Raw genomic sequence first — 20,818 nt, 5'->3', positions numbered from 1 at the left:
CGAATGAATCTTGACATCACATTTTATTCATACTAGGCACTCTTAATTAAAATTTTAAACTTAAACTTTCATAATCTTCTGGAAATGTGGCTTTTCACTTGATTATTGCTGACTATGCCTCAGTCTTTAACAGAGACACTACAACTTCTAAATTCAATGGTTTGATTTCTTCGCAGTAAGATGGAAACATATTGTCTTCCTATTTATTGAGTGAATATGTCATAAATCATTATGAAGTAACTACAGCAGGTATGACCTGACAGTACTGCAGGTGGGATGGAAAGGACTGGACACATTTAAGTGCTGCTACCATTTCAAAGTTGAAAAGCCTTTTAAGGACGGAGGTATTCAAGTTTCTTTTGTGACAATGAAACGGAGACCGACAGAGGACACATCTATCGCTCACTTTGTATGAACGCAGCAATCAACACTGCCGCTGCCTTTCATGCTATGGCTGGTGAGAACAAAATGTTGAGATGTCCATGTGAAAGCACTTGCACGCACACACGCACGCGCGCACACACACAAGCACGCATGCACACACGCACGCATGCACGCGCACACACACACACACACACACACACACACACACACACACACACACACACACACACACACTCTTGGTTCTAAAGCTGCAAAAACAATGCTAAAAATCTGTACAATATTTAAATACTGTATTTACAGAAATAAACATACTTCATTGTTTGTCTCAACTGGGCTGCACCTCTGTGCAGAGTCACATCTGCATAAAAATATAAAAGTGGGCAAAGTGGCATTTTGTCCAAGGCTAATAGTCAGAAGCATAAACAAATAAAGGCAACATTTAAGCACATTTGATGGCTCTTCTTGCTTTTCAGATGGAGCTTGCAGCACGGTTCACATTCTTGGATTCAGATTTAACTGTGGATGTTCTTAGAAGAACATATAGGTGGGTTTGCAAGATTTCACCTATTGATTAAAAATCTGTTAAATCTGTTATTGACAGTGATACTCCAAATCCTGCCATTACTTCTTACACTGATTTCCTAGGTAGGGTCAATGATTATGTTTTAGTACTTCAGAGTACTGCAGAATGGGCTGTCATTTGGTAACATGTATCCATTCTTAAGTAGGCCCAGTAAAGTTGTCCAACTAAACCTGGCCCTGAATGGAGACTAAAAAGCCATATATTAAAGGCAGGCTCTCTTATTGTCTGTAATGCCAACAAGGGAAGCAGTGCAAGCTATTAATCTGTTGAACAGCCATGAGTTAATTTTCTCAGAAACGTCACGTTTTCAAATCTCTGACTTATCTTCATCCACAGCTGGTGTGCTTTAAACAGACACACGTAGCCAGTTAGACTACTTCGTTCGAAGTTCTTTATTGAGCTAAAAATGGAAGCTGACTATGTATTAACCCTTTAGCATAACAGCTGACAGCAGCACCACCATGAAATGACTGCAGTGGATTGCTATTATTAATTTACTGTTTTATTTACCAACATGCTGATAATATCGGTATTAGCCAACATGCTTTTTCTTATTTTGCACAATGAATGAATATTACATACAGTGAAAAGCATTGTATTTCATGTCTCCATCTGTTGGTGGGCCATCATGCTAAGAGTATGCTAAATATGATGTTAATTAACAGAAGAGACTTGATGATCACTGAAATTAGGTTGGGAAAAAAAAGCAGATATATTGATATCAATATCAGTCAGTCATGTATGCATATAGGCAAAAAAATCCAATATCGTGCATTCCTAATTTTTTTTTTTATAATAAATAATTTTCCCTGATTTCTTGAATGAGGAAAATCAATGTAAAAGAAAATAGTTTGGTCTGGAAAATGGCCGTCAGCAATGGCACATATTAACAGTTTTCACCATGTTTTAAGGGTTGAACCTTGCAAAGACCACCTGTATGACCTCCAGAGCTGGACTGAAGTGGAGCTGATGTAATTTTTGGAGCACATCCAAGCTCAATAACTTGTTATAATGACCTTCCTATACACAAAATGATTTGTAGTGCACAGATACACAGTGATATGCTGTAATCTGACAGAAAGAAATTAAAGTATGTAAAGATGCATTCTGAATGTGGATCCAGCATGTTGGTGTTGGTGATATTATGGATGTATGAGCACACAGAGAGATTTGCAAAGCTGTCCTGTGATGGTGAAGAGGAAGTAAGGAAGCCTTTATCTTTCCTGTCAGGAGCTCTTCAACCTGACTCACACAGCCTCGGCCTCGGCCTCAGCGTGGGGTGTATGGGTTGTTATGAGTATGTGACCACAATGGACCTCCTCAGCAAACACACTGCAGGGTCAGATTGAGGTGACCAACCGAAAACACACTGATGCTGATCAGCCCAGGTTTAAGGTGAAGCTTTACACTTTGATACAAACTGTCCACTGCCAAAACTGAAACTGAGAGTGACTGAGCCTAGAGATTCATTAGCATTACCACTTTTCAGTAAATATCCACAGCTTGTAGTGTTTGTGTATGTGTGTGTGTGTGTGTCTGTGTGTGTGTGTGTTTAAGGTGTATGTTTCCATTTTTATGGCTCCAACAATTTTTAACTCTCTCGTTCCCTTCTTAATGGCTCAGGAAGTCAATGCTAGCTTTAACGGTGCGTCCAGTGGACACATCCACCGCCATGGCCCGGATCTCTGTGTCACCAAACTGCATGAGCGTCTGGATCTCACGGCGTGGTGCCGTGCTTTCCGTTCCACTCACATCCAAGCGAAGTGTCCCGCACTTCCTGACGCCAGACTCGCTGATGAATCCCACTTTCTCCTTCTCAGAGCAGTACACGTGGATGACGATGACCTGCTGCGAGGGCTTGGCTGGCGTGTAGCTCCGCTTCACCATCTCGCCCAGAGCCACGGACTGGTCGGCCGCAATGAAGGTGTCAAAGACATCAGTGCACCAGCGGGTGCCGTCCTTCACCAGCAGCTTCTCCGGCGGGTGCTTGCCCTCCACGAAGCGATTGAGGACGCCCACCCCGTATGTGAGGGGGGAGCGGCGGACTTTAATGATGCTGGGGTCCAGGCCGAACAGCACTGCACCTTTCAGAATGGTGAGTCCGACGTCATGCGGTATGATGATGCGGCTGCGGCCCTGGAGCATGTCCTGGACAGCTTGCTGCAGCAGGGGAGACTCAGCAAAACCTCCAACTAAGAACAGGAACTTAATGTCGCTGACCTCGGGCTTCTCAAACAGCTCAGCTGGAGGACACAGACAGGAGAAAACAACTGACTGATACAGACAGGAGCACCCAAACTATGAGTCTGTAATCAAGATGCATTCATGTTTCTGTTGTTGACTGATGTGCAGTGATGATAGCTTTATGTGTAACAGTTGTGTAGGATACTGTCTTGGTTTAACCCTTTAAAACCTGAGTAAGTTGTCTTGATTTCTTTGAAAAAGAAGGCATTGAGCAACTTAACAGAAAATGGCCCAAAAATCACCAGGAAATCAGTACAGATTTCAAGAGAAATACTCAAAAATAAGAAAAAAAAAAAAAAAAAAAAGCAAATCAGGCCACTGATGGAAAACCCCCACAGAAGTCTCTCTGACTTCCAGGTAATATGTAAACAATGGTGTGCAGATACTGTAAGCTCCCATTGGTCTCGCGTGAGCAAGCATACATGCGTGTGGCTCCCAATTTAGGAGCTACAGGCCTCAACAAGGCAAAAACATGACGCCAGTGATGGTTTTCAAAAAAACTTAGCATGTTGGGGGTTCAGGACACTTGGATTACTTTGGACGAGCATTATGGAGACATTTTGTGGTTTTATCATTGACTGTATATAAAGATGGATGACATGACAGCTCCTCAAAGTGAGGCTATTCAATCTCGATCACCCCCTGGTGTCTGACTGCAGTATAGGTCCTGAGGCCCTCCCCTCCATGTTAGTGAATGAACCTTAAAACTCACAGTATATGCCAAATAAAATTCTCCAAAAACAGTTTCTGTCAATGAAGGTAGTTCTTGTCACCCTGATGATTGTTCAAGTGTTCATTTTTATAAGTTCAGTTTTAAAAAGTTATTAAATTTTACAAAAGGAGGCTTTTCCACCATGACTGACAGCTGTGACAGCCAATCTGTGTGCTCCCCCACCGTGGATATCGTTTGTGCAGATGTGGGCTCTCAATGACATCACTCTCACAAGATGGCGATGCCCAAATCTCAATATTTTAAGCTCACTTCAGCATAGGGAGTGTAACTGAGGGCATGTTGTCCATCTTTATTTACAGTCTATGGGTTTTATTATGTTTTTTTTTACATTTGAATCCTGGTCCCCATTTACTTCAATTGACTGGGAGGGGAGTGCAAAGCCTTTTTCCCGCTTTTTCTCCTCAGTATTTTGCATTTTACTAACCAGTCATAAACCTATTCAGCATTAGTGGCATGTGCATGTAAATCCTGTTTGCATGTCTTTCACATTCCTACATAGTTTTCCATTAGTTACTTACACAACTCCAGAGTGAAGACATGAATGAAGAATGACTGCTTCATTTATCTTAAAATTAGATGAAAAACACCATTGCTACAAGACTTATCTGACCACAGAGGTCAGAGACACTGTGTGTTTCTGTATAGGTGTGTTGAGGTGTTGAGAGGCTTACTGAGATGTTGGATGATGTGGTCAATGGTGGGCTTGAAGAGGGAATTCATAGCATCTGGACTCATCCTCAGCATCCCCTGAGACGACCACTTCACAAAATCCACACTAGGAAAGGAGAGCACATGACGAAATAAATGAGTATGAAGACATTCGTCTGCAGTTAGAGCTGAGTAATATGATCAAAATTACAATATTGATGAAAATTACAATATTGACATAACATCACAGTTTAGCAAGGGTTTACCAAATTAGATCAAAGATCAAATAAAAATCTGATGTTCAGTGTAATTAACTGTGTTTCTATGTTTTTATGACATCAGACAAATCTATTGATACACAGTTTTCAAGTCCAATCTGCTATGAAATTTTAACATAATGTTGCAAAGTAAAAGCTAAATGTTCATATGATCAAGGTTCTATTCCACGGAGAATCACTAAACAACACTATTATACAACAAGTAGTTCTGACCAAGCCATCCGATTGGTCAGAACTACTGACCAGTCATTTAGAATGTCCTCAAATTTGCATGACAGCACACCTTCTCCATTATTACAAGAATTACTCAATTTCTTAATCACTGCTATTGAAGAAATCATATGATTATCTACCATTTCAGGCAGGGGACAAGGAGCATTTTAGAACAGTATCATTTACCACAAATTTCACTACATCATAGAGTGGACATTTCCTGAAAAAAAAAAAGCAACAACAAAAAAAACCCCCACAGCTAAACAAATGTAATGATGTAAAACATAAACTAACACAAAGATGAAAAAAAAAGCATAAACCACTGCGTCTGAACACATATATTACAAACACTGAAAAAAGGTGACATTTGCATTTATGTACATAAAACAGTAAAACAATAAAAACTACTCAGTCAAGGTCTAGGCATGATGGGAAATATAGGCTAAGTGATTGTGACCGCAGTGAAAAGGTTTTTGAAAGGCTAAATGCTATCAAATATGGATTGTAGCAGAATAGTTAGTTAACATGTTTTGAATGCACACCCTCGCATGTAATATTGCTTAACTGAATTATGGCTCAAGCACCATCTGCTTTACTGTTCTACTCCAGACACAGTTTGTTACAAATAAGATACAAATGATGTACATGTAGATGTAGATGTGATGAAAAGGTCTCTTGAACCATTGTATCACGTTTTACGTATTAATGTAATTAGAAATGGAATGAAAATTGAAAGCTGTACCAGCTGGGGGATCAGAAAATGAGAGCAAAACATACACTTAACATGTGGTGGAACTGCTTTTCATTGTGACCTTTGTTCATTCACCTGAATTGATCAGCTTTTTTCCACATTCATCAAAAAGCAAGACAAAGAGCTGTGAGCCACAGCTTCTGGCAGCTCTGTCAAACTGTATTTAGGTGCATTTAGGTACAGAAGTACTTTGAGCTAAATGCCAACATCAGCATGCTTACATGCCCCTAATGACAGAGTTTGTTTTTTTTATAATTATTTTTTGGTCTTTTTTGCCTTTATTTGATAGGGCAGTGATCAAGTGAAAGGGAGAGATAGAGGGGATGACATGCAGCAAAGTTCCATGGGGTGGAATCGAACCTGCGACCACTGTACAAGTACACAGCTGTCGTACATTGGGTGGCCCCTTTACCAGGTGAACTACTGGGTGCCCTGTGACAACAGGCAAACATCCATTACAGATTTGCACAAAACTTAAGTGATATTTTTAAAATGTTGATAAAACTCTATTGTGAGATGACTATGTGTCCACTGAGTGATGTTCTGCGACTTCTTCTCTGGTGATAACATTAAAAGAAGCATGGTGATGGATGTTCAAACATTAGCAGCTTTATTTCTGTTGCAGCCACTACACTAGCCGTCATTATTTCCAATCCAAGGCCACGTTGGCGTGTTATGGAGTGATAATAGAAAAGCAAACCCCTTATACGTGGGAGTGGCCATGTATGAGGGATTTTTGGAAGGTGATATTATGATTTCACAGAGGAATTGTGGATTCAAAACTTCCGGATGATCCGCTCAACTTTTGAAGAGTTACGTGACGTAATAACAGCTCTTGTAGCTCCTGCTGCATCATGAGGGAGCCAGTTCCTACTGACAAGCACACAGCATCATGTAACCTAGAAAAACCAAAAAAGTGTTTCCATTGCAGTTTTTCAAAATATAAATCCTTTATCATATGCTATTGAACTTGCTTAAGTTTCTGGAAAACATTTCATATCTCACTAGACACTAACCAGTGTGCTGATGGAAGTAATTAAGCAAGGCACCACAATTTTCCCCGAGACTGTCTCTTGGAGTCACGTGTTTAGAACTGTGTGAACTTTGAGTGAAATTTTTATCATTTTGTTTCTTTCCTGAAATTAACCACAGTAACTTTTATTGCCTAAACCGTACCTCTGTAACTGCATGCTCATTATGTTACTGCACCACAGGCTGTTTATAAAGATGGACATCATGCCTCCACATCCACCCACTACGCTTAAAAAATAAGCGTAAGCGTAAAGCTAAAATATCCCAGATACGCCTACTGCCATCTTGCACTGGGGACGTCATTCGGAGCCGCAGTCTGCATAGTAGCTATCTCCGTGATGGAGTGTTTCTGCCAAAACACCCGTCTGACCAATCACAAGCAGCCTTATTGAATGCGGGAAATGGATTGGCTGTCACAGCTGTCAATCAAGGTGGAAAATCCTCTTTTTGTTGAATCAAATAACTAACTGAAAATCATCATAAAAACAAAGACTTGAACAAACATCAGGGTGATGAGAATTACCTTCAGTGACAGAAACCATCTTTGGGAAATGTATTTGGAATTTGGCATGTCCAGTCATGATCATGGAGGGGTGGCCTTAATGACCTATCATGCATTTAGACACCAGGGGGCGATCAGACTGAAAAGCTTCAGCTTAGGGTAGCTGTTATGCTGTCTATCTTTATATACAGTCTGTACTGTATGATAAGGACATAAAGTCATTTGTATGATATCATATGCACATATACAGTTTTCTAGGATATCATACGAATCAGGCTATGACAACACGTGACCATTTCTTTCTTATTTACAGGGGTTAATGAAGCCGCCTCCTCTCCTTTGTACTGCTCATGCTATATATACATTCACTGCAATGATCATAGCTCTTGGACATGTGTGTGGAATAGCCTCACACAGCCAGACTGCTGTTAAAGCTTGGACACTGCCACCTTAGGATCTGCAGCTTTTTAATGAAGCACATATTGGTGAGTTGTTTCTCTCAAGGCCTACAAGCTCATCTCTCTTTGCATAATGCGGTCTGTCTGTCAAATGTTGAAGCCTACAAGAGTCCATTGCATCCATCTGCATAATCCCATGTGTGTTCATGTGGGCCCCGCCCAAGACTTTCCAGCACAATGAGACAGACTGAGTACTTCCAGTTAGGCGTCAGAAGAGCCTGGGGGGCCCTGAGGGCTCCAGTTTCAGCTGTATTAATATCTTTTAATGTCCCTCAATGTGGTATTATAAAAATCCACACAGACATGAGACAGAGCCATTAAAATCCAGACTCCATGCTGGTCCCAGAGGTCAGTCGTTACAGTGCTGTAATGGCTGAGAGTGAACAGTTATATCACCATTTATATCTTTGCCCAACAGTGTGTTCTAATGCTGAGTCCTTCAATTGAGTCAGGAGGTTCAAAAAAACTCTAAATGTTTCACAAAAGACTTCTTATAAATTATTTGGAAACCATCAACAAATACTTAATACATAAAATGTGCAAAGTGTAAATTACTATATTAAATATATAATAATATACATATTATATATATAACATGAAATTTTTCATGTTTTAACATGTTTCTCACCTTTTAACAAGATATTTGGAGAGTGAAGGAAGATAAATTGAGGAATAACATTCATTTACACAATTGGATTTAAATAGAATAGGGATCAATAGATAAAATATCCGAAAGCAAGTTCCAGCGGCTTATCATTTATTATGATCAGACCATCATTTTAATTTAATAATTCTATTCTGAGGGATATCAATTTAATTTCTGTCATTGTCCACACAGAATATTCCTTGTTTAAAGTAAAAACGAGAGAGAGAGAGAGAGAGAGAGAGAGAGAGAGAGAGAGAGAGAGAGAGAGAGAGAGAGATTCAGTCAGATCTATTGATCTCTCTCATTGGCTTTAGAAGCTTCTCACATTTCATGGACACATCAAATTGTGTAAATGAGTGACTGATAAGTTTCAAAGCACAGACAGACTGTGATTCGAACTGATTTCATGTGTTAAGTGTTCCAATGATGTGTTTATGTGTTTGTTTTACTAACTGCTTGTCTGCTTGTTTTTGTGGTGTATTCTGTGTTTGGTGGGCCAAAGACAAATGTCTACCCTAGTAGTAAGGCTGGGTATAGCTTTAAATGATTATAATGATATTTTTAAGGCTATAGTGTGATACACAATATATATTGCTAATGTTAACTACTTAAGTAAAAAAAAAAAGAATGAACTGCAGGTGCAATAAAGTTAGATAAAGTAGCTACTGCCATATAATAAAGTTGAATACACTACTGTTATGATAACATTTGAGAAAATATGGTTACAAGAAAGTAGCATTTCAAAGCATTGTTATAATTAAATAAATTGAGTGAGACCCATATTGCATTAATTTTGAAGTACCTGACTTGTCTAAGGGAGAAAGTGTCACTGTATTTGTTGTGGACTTGAAGCTTACAGCCAAAAGCTGGATGTTAACCAAGTCATTTATACATCGCTAATGGAACAAGCTGCGATACATCAAGGATATTCCATATGTCGCCCTCCCCTATCTGACAAAAAAAACTATTCTATTCTATATTCCTCAAATTATCCTTGTCCTCATCCCGTTTCCTCATTTCAACATGAGGTCTCACCAAAACAATAAGTGAAGTTACCATGCTATAACCTGAAATGTTTCATATTATAATGTAATATGTGATGATGTTATGATCCAGACAAAACCACTGTATTAAAAGTAAAATGCAACTTTGAAAGATCATCTCCAATCTTCTACCTCTTTCTTCCTGTTGATTCAGACACTGACTCCAGTCTGTCAGGGACTGGCCCCTGGTTTCTGGATGGACTCACTTGCTTTTGCGCAGGGCGTGCTCCACACTGTGGCCCCTGAACTTCTTGTAGTAATCAATGAAGGAGAAGGGCAGGTTGATATTGAGGGGGTTGGTTCTGTCAGGGGCTGCGGCCCTCTTTCGAGACTCGAACGCAATCATCAGGTCCACCCAGGCGGCTGGCCTCTTCACCTTAAACTGGTCAATGAAATCCTGGCCAAAGATCTTACACAGCAGCTTCTCAAATTCATAGTCAATCCCGATAGAGCCGTAGGGACCACCTGGAAGGAGACAGGATTCAGACTGTCAGTCAGATAAAAACAAGATTAAACCTCAGCTGCATCCAGCAGGAGGACACAATGTTATAGACGTTGTTACCTGAGGCCTTATAGAGCTCCTTTAGATGTCCCTCTGGAAGACGGATCTGATGGACAGTCAGGTCCACTGTTCCTCCACCGCAATCCACCACCACGTAACGGTCACCTGCACAGAGACCACACACAGATGGAACACAGTGTGCAGTAAGCTCAGGCTCCAAGCATCAAAAACACTCATTATTAAACAGCATCCTTCCTGACAGGACTCATTGGTCTCAAGGCCCAGACACACCAAACCAACAGCACTGAGCTGGCGCCGACGAAAACCCTGCTGCATCGCCTCATGTCAGTGTCATTCTGCCAAAAAGTTTCACATGAACACACCAAACCGATGGCCAACCAGCAAGTATGTTCTGCACTTGCATGAGAGGAGATACCCCCCCACCAGCAGGGGGTGGTCGTCTATAGTCATCATTAGCCAGTTAGCTTTTAGTTAACTTTTCTCACTTCTGTTTCTCTTCTCATGTGCTAAGCTGAACGGTCAATCAGAGGCAGCTTTCCCACTGCCTGTTCAAGGTGGGAATAATATATTTTCTGCCTCGCTGTTCGGTGTATAACGTACAATCGCGGAAAAGGAGGACAACGTGGTCTCTCCTCTGAGCCAGAATGAGGTTGGTAATAGTCCCAAAACCATGAATGTATTAAGAAAGTCTGAATACAGCCGGGGAGCTGGGGCCTTGTTTATTCCTATGAGCTGCTCATTGGCACATTAAGCAAAAAAGCTCTTTTTCCAGGTACAAAAAACTCAGATCTACAGCTTGCGCACTACAGACTTACAGCAGCCGAGCATGGCTGAGCGTGCCTGAGCGGGTAACTTCTGCCAGCGGAGCAAATGACTTTCAGTTTGGCACTTCGCTACCTTGAGTGGCTTTCTGAGATATTTAATCTTGCTGCTTGAACTGGTTGGCTTGAATCTAGATAGAGAAATTAGTCTTTTTGCAGGGGATTTGACGCTTGCAAAAAATTGTTTACTGATTTACAGATGTCTCTTTCCCAATTTAAGTCAATGGGGAAAGTCTTTCTGGGCCAGTGTGCATCACATGACTGACCAAGACTGTGTAACTCCACCTTGACTGCGTAATTCCACTTTTGGCTGCTATGCAAAATTTGTGCATTTTCTGGGGGCTTGTCCAAAATGAGAGGAGAGCCGGTATCAGAGTGAGGCTGACCTGACTTGGACCAAGAGCTGTTCCTCTACCAAGCCTTCTTCTGTCTAAAGTCCGCTCACGGGAGAAAAAAGTGGACGAGATGCAATTAAGGCTCATTGAGCAACGGTTTTTCAACTCCAAGGCTCCTTCTGCTGTAGCACAACTCTAATAAGCCTTCTTCTGTCTAGTGTCTGATCGCAGTAGAGTGACGTGGATGAGATGTGGTTTGGGTTCACTCAGCAACGGGAGATCTGGGACTGCTCTGCACACATCTTCACAGAGACATGGTTAACACCTGACATCCTGGATCAAGCTGTTGCACTGGTTGGACTGACCTTGTGGGGACCATTTGGACACAAGACTCTGATGTAAGTTAAAAAAATGCACTGCAGGAATTGAATGATGCCATCAGCAGCAACATCACCTAGCAACCGGATGAAATCTTAGTAGCTGAAGGTTTTAATCAACTCAACCTTCAACTACAAAGATGTAGCAGGATGAAGGATAATTATAATTTCTTTTCTATCTAAATTTTTTTTTAAACTTTGTTTAAAAAATGACCAATAAATCTTCCTTCTACCCTCTTCTATGTTCTTCAGCTTCTGTAAGCCGGCCGGAGAGAACACAGCTGCTGTGTGTGTGTGTGTGTGTGTGTGTGTGTTGTCAGCAGCTCAGTGGAAAGGCGATGAAAGAAAAACAGGATGAGGTGAAGCGTCGGACTCAGGATTGACTTTGGCGAAGACAAGATTGTGGGCAGCTGACACTTGGGACATCAGATGATTTACACACACAGTGAAACACATCTATGGTGACATTTGAAGCTTTTGTTAATAACACCATGCGTCTGTGTGAAGTGCGGCCATGACATCACCGTTCTAACAGGATTCTTACAATACCCATTTACATGGTGACAGAAGGGGTGGCATTTTCAAAAGATGACACTCTGGAACCTGGTTTCAAAAGTTGTTGTTGTCATATGAACAAAAGCCCAAACCACAACAAAAGTTCAATGTTTCATGCAAGAGCTGTTGCTTTGTAAATGGGCCCTGAGAGTACAAGTCAAATACATTTTTCCCTACAGATGGTGTCTGTCAGTTTAGGTCATTCTCATCATCCTGATGTTTGTTCATGTGATCATTTTTCTGACAAATTTGGGTTTTAATTAGTAATTTAGTGTTTAAAAAAGGGGAATAGTGGTCATGATTGAAAGCTATGTGTGTCCAGAATATTTGAGCTTCAGTTTTGCTCAGTGGGAGGAAGTGGGGACCTGTTGTCCATCTCTATATACAGTCTTTGCACTGAACGAGTTTGATCGAGAGCTGACTCAACAGGCTTTGGCATAGAGAGGCTGAGTAAACTAGGCCGAGCCAGTAACTATGGTTTTTAAGTCCAATGATAGTGTGAAGATTTAGGACCTCATCATTCAACAGACTGATGTTGACAAGCAGGTGTTAAAGCAGTTCACTGAGCTACAGCTGCTGTACTGTCTGTATTTCTGTGATGCTTCTCAGCACAATCTTTAAATCTGAAAATACTGTATATGAATGCTGCATGATGTTTACTTTCATCTGGATCTTAAGTTTGCCTTCTTAAAAAGATGAATTCATGTGTTCATCAGGGTTACATTTCAATTTAAATTTTACAGTCGTTTATAAACCATGTTATTGCTGCCTTCCGGAGACTGTATATTAAGGTGGATAATGCGCCCTCACTTACCCCCACTATGCTTAAGTGAATCTAAAATATCTTGGATACTTGTGCAGATGACCTCATTCGGAGCAGGAGTCTGCACAGTAGTAATCTCCGCAGTTGGGGCGTTCCACTCATTCAAACAATCGCAAACAGCCCCATTGAACATGAGCACACACATTGGCTGTCACAGCTGTCAGTTGTGGCGGAAAATCCCCCTTTTGTAGAACTGAATAAGTCATTAAAACCAAACTGATCTCAGAGAAATGATCGCTTGAACAAACATCAGGGTGACGAGGACTACCTTCAGAGACATAAACCATCTTTGGTAAAGGTTTATTTGACGTGTACTTTGAGTTTTTAGTTTGGCCTATGTCCCATCCAATATCATGGAGGGGTGGGCTTAATGACCTAGCCTGCAGTCAGACACCAGGGGGCGATCCAGACGGAAAAGCTTCACTTGGGGGAGCTGTCATGTTGTCCATCTTTATATACAGTCTGTATATTTGATTGATACATGTTAACGGGCTAACTCAAGTGACTCAACTGAATGCATCTTCAGTCTGGCCGTTATTTCTGTGAGTTAAATTAACACTGAATGTTGTACAAGTAAACTACTGAGATCTGGGAACATCACTGTAGTGATGTCACAGAGGGCAACAAAGCAGTCTGACGGTCAGGATCATTGTAAACAAACTGTTGGTTAACAGTTAGAGGTGAGACTGAAATTGAGGGCACATGAGATGTAATGTTATGTGTGTCCTATGACCGAAACAACTGTGTTTGCAAGTATAAAACATGTAGTAAGAACAAAGTAAAGTAGGACACCAGCCTGTAAACTGGGATGGATTTACAGAAAATTTGTGTGATAATTTGGTAAATAAATTTGACAAAGCATCAAGCATGTTTATAATCTGTGTGAATATTTACCTGCTGACCTGTTTTTTGCAATGTTGCCATGTTCCCAGATCTCAGCAGTTACTTGAGTACTATGTTATCACAACATACGAAACCAGTGGCTAGTGCTATGAAAATAAAACCGTAATTTATCTTCCAGGATTTAGGTCTAAACTAAAGAAGTGGGGGTTTAACATGAGACATGCATGATCACTATATATTACATTTTGTACAACCAAAATGGTTATCAAATAATGAAAGAAAGTATGAAAAATGTGATAACAAAAAGGATAAAATAAGTTATTCAAAATCATAACCTTCGTTTTCCACAGATATCCAGATTGTTACAGCTCCCAAAATCCTGCATGCTCTATTTCTACCAAACTCTACTGTCTAAAGCTGATAACTAATATAACAACTAACAGATTGGCAGCATACAAAAAAACAAAAGCATTTACCCAAGAGGAAAAGGAAATCATATCAGATGAGTAAAAGAAGAGCAAACTCTACCTTCTTCCAGCTCCGACCAAAGCTCCCCTATGACATTTTCCACCAAAAAGGTGCGGCTCTGCCGGTTGCGCCGCACATGCTCCTTTGCTGGTTGTTAACAGAGAGAAAATGTTTTGGTGAGTGTGATGAAGCCGTGAAGCTCTGCTGTGTGAAGCTGTGGGGCTCATATACAGTGGGGTGTGAGGCAAGCTGCAAGCTGAGATGCACATGTATCCACACTGTAAGCAACAGGGTTCAGCTGAAAAACGCGTAGAAAATGCGTATCTGGTAATGTTCGTATTATGATCACAAGTTTAATCTGAGTAAAATGTGTCAATAGCCATAATTGTGATGAATGAAAATCCTCATTTGGATTGCTGTGTTCACAGTTTTATGATCAAAAATGATCTGACGCTTAATCCTGAGGCTCTTACAGAAGCCCTGTTTTATAGTAGTGTTGTATCTTTAACGTTACGTAAAACAAAACAAAAAAACCCAAAAAATCAATCTCTTCTTCTCTTGGCTCACTGAGCAGGCTGTCGTGTGAGAACCTAGACATTGTGGGTGGGCAATTTTTGTCATTAGGTAATAGAGAAGGTAAAGCCTTTTGTTAATGCTGCATTTTGCTGAACTTTCAATGCCTTTTGTGTTGTGCAATAAGTGCGTCATTTTGCGCAGCTTTCTCACTCTCAGAACAGCCTCATTAAACCTAAAAGTTAATCTGGCATGTAGGAGATAAACTTTTTTTAATCAAATGTTTTCACTTTGCCTCCGGTTTTCATAGTGTGCTCTGTAAATGGTTTACTACTAAATATTAAACAAAGCAACTTATCATCAACAAATTTAAATGCACATTAAAAGTGTTACAGCCTGGATCAACATCACTTCCCTTGTGCAGCTTTTAGATGCCTTTGACAAGTATTAAACCTTTGAAGCCTGAGCACATTGGTTTCTTTCAACAACAAAAAAAAGAGTAAAAAAGGCAATGTGCAAAATAGTGAGAGATGTTCCACAAATTGTGAGAAAATATTTATATAAAAGATTTTAAAAATGATTTTAAATAAGGTAGGGAAAAATTTCTAGGGAAAAAGAAAGAATGAAAAAAAAAATTATAATTATGATAATTACACATTTAAAATTATGCTACAAAATTATTATAACTTTTTAAGCACCTTTCCAGGTCTTTTTTTTCTCCTTTCCTTTAAAAGGGAATTCTAAATAGGTAAATTTATTGTATTTGTATCTGTTTATATAGTTTATTGTTAATTTTGGGGTGTATTTTGAAGAGAAATCAAGTTTGCTCAGGTTTCAAAGGGTTAAACTGCACTTGGAAGAATTTCGCTTTCTGCCACAGAGCTCTTCTTGACGAAAAATCTTTTTATTTGAACCAAACCACATCTTATTCCTGTACCTCACCAAGAAAGGCAGACTTTTCGCTCATCCTTAGTAAGCAAGTCTGTTTCATAAAGAAGAGATACGAAGAGGTATAATAAATTCTTCAATCTGTCATGTTTATTATCAGGAACAGCTTAAGCGAATGTGGAATAAATAATTTGCCTGTTGAACACATGCTGTTAGTGTGGAGTATGTTCCAATGTGGAGGAGCAGTGGAAGCCTCTGGGACTATCTGTCACACCAGTCATGTTGCTCACAGTGTTAACATGCAATCAAAGTGTGTGAACCTGCTACAAAACCAATGACATAAAAATCTCTATTAAACTGATACTGTCCTCTCTATATGTGATCCAAAGGTAGTTAGTTAGTTAGTTAGTTAGAGTTTATTGGTCCAGTGTGGTGCAGTGCATTCAGGTAGTTGTAGGTTTCTTCCTCTTGAGCAAAAGCAAATGTCACAATCTGTTCCTCTGTTTTCTCTGATTATGTAGCTCATCCTTCTACTGCAGAGACAGAGTGGTTTATGAAAAGACCATCTTTCCAACAGTGAAATGCAATCATGAAACAGTTATTGAACAGACATGTTTTCCACACAAGATCAATACATCTTACCAAAGTCATTCAAACAGAGGTGTCAAGACTTTTTGACTGGGGGACCAGTTTAGATCTTTAGACAAAACCTATGGGGCTAGCTATGTCTTCCATCATATGGGTTATTTAAAAAATGAAGAAAAAAGGTAAAATCTGTACACTTAATCCATGAGCTGTTTTTTGATAGCCGTGCACCTATGTGATGTGCCTATTTCTACCCTCTTTCAACTTATTTTCAAAAAATCACAAACAAATGACTTAAACACAACATTTTTATCTTTCAGTGAAAAGGTATTCAGCTTTTAACAACTCCTGAAAGCAGTGGCCCTCCCTGTTGACTTTTTGCTTCTTCGCTGTGTCCATGTCTACACTGTGCATGTCTACATGTTTCTAAATGGAAACAAATGAAAAGTGATCTTGTCTGATTACCTAATACTCTGTTTAGTGTATTTTGAGAGACAAGCTGCGTGCCGTTGAAAAAAGGTTTGTGGGCCATGATTGGCCCCCGGGCCACACTTTTGACATGCCTGCATTAACACATTAAAATGATTAAATGTAAATGTTTCTCTTATTGACTTTGTGAGTTCATATATGTCCCTAAGATTCAAATAGAAGTGCCTATCTCTGAAATACTTTCCAACACATTTATATCTAATGAAAGAAAAAAGGAACAATTAACTACTGGACTTTTTAAATGGCTGTCTACTTTGGATATAAAAAACAAACATACTGAACCTGGGTAGAGTGCATGCAGGTTTTTGCACTGTATTTGCATGCAAGTGTATGATATAATGTGACTGTCTTTACAGGGAAGATAAGAGGTTAGATTCAAAGCAATGTTATAAATTCTCATGTTTGATAGTGGTGATGAACAAAATTTAAGTTAAAGTGAAGGACTTGTGAAAAAGGGGAGGGGAGGCAGGTGTTTGCTGTTGCTGCTTCACATTGGCAAAACTGCACTGTACATTAAATATAACTTATATTGTCAATGGCCCATACTGACCAAAACTAGTGGTCTAATGGACTAATGGTAATATGTTATGACCGGAAAGAAATTAATTCCCTCAATGTAAAATAGTTTACTAATAATCAGGTGATATGCTGGACCATGTTAAGGTCATACATTTCCAGTTTCTGTGTTATTTGTTACCTACAAATGATATAGTGTCCTAGGGATGATGTTTGTCTGTTGGCAGACATGCAATCACAATGGTTCCCTCATCAAAAAGCCTATGGGATTTTTCCACTGGTTTTTAGTTCCATGGGATTTGTCCATATGATTTTTGAAGGCTAAATACAATTGGCAGAAGTAAAGAGCAAATGTTAGGCTATAAAAAAAACTCCCCCACAGTTGCGTCGCCACCACTACAAGGCTGTGAATCCAAGTTCAGTGCAGCTCAGCATGATGATGTTTTGTTGTCTCCATTAGTCACTTGTTTGCAACCACCTTTTTCAAAGCACATAAAAGCTTCAGAGTTCAAAGTGGTGTATTTACTGACACATATCATGTCGCAGGACAAAATGTCTCTTCAGCTTGTGTGACCTTTATTAAGGCTTCTTAACAAAAACCCATTAAAAAAAACATTTTGAGACAAGGAAACCAGAGGTACTGAAAGCTAAGGGATTTCTGGGTTCAAGGGCTCATTCCTGGGGTTCTCTATACTCAGCTAAGTAGCAGTGTATTTTTAGATAAATTGGTAGGTACTGCATTTGACAGTGTGACAGCTGACAACTGATGCACACTTCAATTTTGTTGCAGAACCCACATTTCCTCCCAGCTTTAAAACTTAACAATTAACCTGTGAGACATTTGGGGCCTATAAAGCCAGAGATGTGAAAAATTTGTTCACAGACCTCCCATTATAAACGGAGATAAGTTTTCCTGTATTGGATGGATTCTTGGAAAAGAAGCAAAAGCAAGTTTGGGCATGATGGATGGAAAGAAATAAAAAGTCATGCATTTCCTGTGTGAATTGAAAAAGGAAACATGTTTACCATGACCTGGAGAAACTATGGAGGAAACAACATTCAACAAGAGAGGACACAGTGGGTTACAATGCCAGTACTAAAGCTGCCACATATTCAGAAAGATTGACTCAGCAGTGCAGAGGTGTGCATGATTAATGATGGCTGAAGCTTAGAGTCAGCAGCGATGAATACTGTGTGAAAGCATCATGGTATCAGGACATCCAGCCCCTCCTGATGTCAGTGCTGATGGCACATACCTTGGGTCATTGCGCTGCCCATGTTGTCAGTGGGGCTGCAGCCATTCTGGATGGTCTGGGTGCCCAGGTCCACCATCTGGTGGAGGCGGAGCTTCCGGCAATAGATTGATGCTGCCTCAGGTTCTAAGGCGATGATCAGCTGATCTGGGTTTTCACGGGACACCAGACCAGACTGCACAAGGACAGAATACAGACAGGAAGACACAACTTTAACTTCCACACAGACTTATGTTGTTTTGAATTTCTTTCCCACACATTAGAAGAAATGGTGACATGTTTAAAATGTCCACAATATTGTAGAAGTCTGCCTGAAGCATTGCAGTTTGTTTTGGACTTCTCTCTGCTGGTTGTGTGGTAACAGCTGCTGCTTTTTTGCCTGCCAATGTCTAAACTCCAAACAACTACACAACAGGTCATCTGTTTACTTGTGAAATATGTTCCTGTTTTTTGGGACATTACTTTCAGAGTTGTGTGGTATTAAGACTGATGGGCTTTGAAGAAGACAGTAGGACCTGTGTCTGTTGTGCTGATTCTACTGGGTAAGCTACTGAAGTCCTGCAGACACAGCCTTCTAACAGCTGATACACACTGTTTCCACTCCTGTAAAGCATGAATACTAGGGCTGTCAGTGTATGAATCGCGATGAGATTTAGTTCCATACATAATGTGTTTTTTAAAATGTGTTAATCACCTGCTGACATTCCTGTTATTTAAGAGGCTGTACCAGGCTGATTTTTTAAGCTACAGTGATGCCTTATGGTATGCTATGAAACAAGAGGAATCCAATGGTACCACGCTAGCCTCTCAGGAAGGGGGCTCCAAAGTTACCCTAAATTTTGGCGATGGAAAAATGACATGGCCATTTAATAGGAGTTCCTTGACCTCTGACCTCAAGATATCTGAATCCCAATAAATCATCTGGTTTCTTCAGCTTTTACTCAGGAGCAAAATATATCAAACGTTTTATTGTGTTAACATTTTTAGCCATATGGCCCAGCCCTCAGTGACACTGTCAGTGGCACAGAAAGACTTTTCCCCATTGTCTACATCGAGAAAGAGACATCTGTAAATCAGCAAATAATTTTTTGTGAGTGTCAAAAGCCCAGCAAAACAACTCCTACCACTATCTAGATGTAAACCAATCTGTTCGACAGCATTTAGAAAGTCTAAAAAGCTGCAAAGTTTCCTTTTTCTGGAATGCCATTCAAGCTAGCAAGGTGGTAATCTGGAAGTTGGTTGCTCTGCCAGCAGAAGTTACCCGCTCAGGCACATTTGGCCATGTTTAGCTGCCGTTTATCTATACAAATGCTATATGGGCCAATAGATCCGGGTATTTTACACAAAAGAGATTTGAGTGCTTCATGCACCATGAGCAGCTCTCATAGAAATGAACAAGGCCCCGTCCCCATGGCTGTATCCAGACTTCCCTATAATACATCCATGCATATAAACTCAATACAGCATGAGTGTCTGACCCTACTGTCACATATAATATTACCTGGAATAAGTCTCATATCTTTGATTATTATATTATATTGTAACTACAGAATTTAATGTGGTAACTCATGCAGTACTGATGACATCTTATTAACATGTTCATTCATGTAAAAGTCAGTAGGAAGACTGTATAGTGGTATAGTTGTTTAGTTTAAAAGCTATGACATAACTCATGAGCCATGAATGTGTCATAAAGAGCAGTGTCAGTATGTGGTTACAGATTCCTTCAAGATTTGCAAACCGATTGTGTTCTGACTAGAGATGCAAGACTGGAAACAAATGTCAGTGGAGCCTCTCAGCCTACCTTATAAGCAGCCTCTCTCATGAACTGCTTAGCAGGCATTTTCCAGATGGCAGGGACAGTGATCACCCATCTCACATCATTGTTGTCGAACTCACCACCTGTCTGATCACTCAGCTCCTGCACCAGGATAAGTCAAACACAACCAACTGTCAGATTTCTACCGTTGCAGGATTCTTTTGTGAAGGAAATACAGAATTCAAAACCCGTAAATGGACTGATTGATGTAATGATGCAGACATACAGCAGGACAAGATTCAAGGTTATTTCAGTTCTTTACTAGAATCTAAGGAACTGTGATGCAAGTTAAAAGACATGGAGGTAGACTGAATTGACAGACTTAACCCGCTACTTCATAACACTTCAAATAAAAAGTGAACAAACTGGTTCATAACAATCAGTTACACCAGTTCTGGGAAGGTGTGAATGCTACAATTAAAGACATTCTGTATAAGCAATACCTATGGAATGCAGAGGTGTGTACTTTGTAAATATAAATGACTGTGTTATGGA

The 20,818-nt window shown here is 40.0% G+C and overlaps 1 protein-coding gene across 2 annotated transcripts in view; it reads right to left on the bottom strand.

Annotated features, from left to right (window-relative positions):
- Window positions 1-641: 641 nt before the first annotated feature.
- Window positions 642-20,818, bottom strand: part of hspa12a (heat shock protein 12A) — a 62,800-nt gene continuing 42,623 nt past the window's right edge. For both annotated transcript variants that reach the window (XM_042502091.1, XM_042502092.1), the window contains exons 6-12: window positions 20,309-20,425; window positions 18,508-18,679; window positions 14,321-14,407; window positions 10,078-10,182; window positions 9,722-9,980; window positions 4,616-4,719; window positions 642-3,210 (exon numbers count right to left, since the gene is read on the bottom strand). In XM_042502091.1, the coding sequence (XP_042358025.1) occupies window positions 2,579-3,210; window positions 4,616-4,719; window positions 9,722-9,980; window positions 10,078-10,182; window positions 14,321-14,407; window positions 18,508-18,679; window positions 20,309-20,425 (1,476 nt within the window). In that variant the 3' untranslated portion in view covers window positions 642-2,578. The remainder of the gene's footprint in view (window positions 3,211-4,615; window positions 4,720-9,721; window positions 9,981-10,077; window positions 10,183-14,320; window positions 14,408-18,507; window positions 18,680-20,308; window positions 20,426-20,818) is intronic.

Source organism: Plectropomus leopardus, chromosome 15, assembly GCF_008729295.1.
Source record: "Plectropomus leopardus isolate mb chromosome 15, YSFRI_Pleo_2.0, whole genome shotgun sequence".
In the NCBI taxonomy this organism is placed as follows: Eukaryota; Metazoa; Chordata; class Actinopteri; order Perciformes; family Serranidae; genus Plectropomus; species Plectropomus leopardus.
Note: the sequence above shows the minus strand (reverse complement) of the source record. Positions and strands in the feature narration are given on the sequence as shown.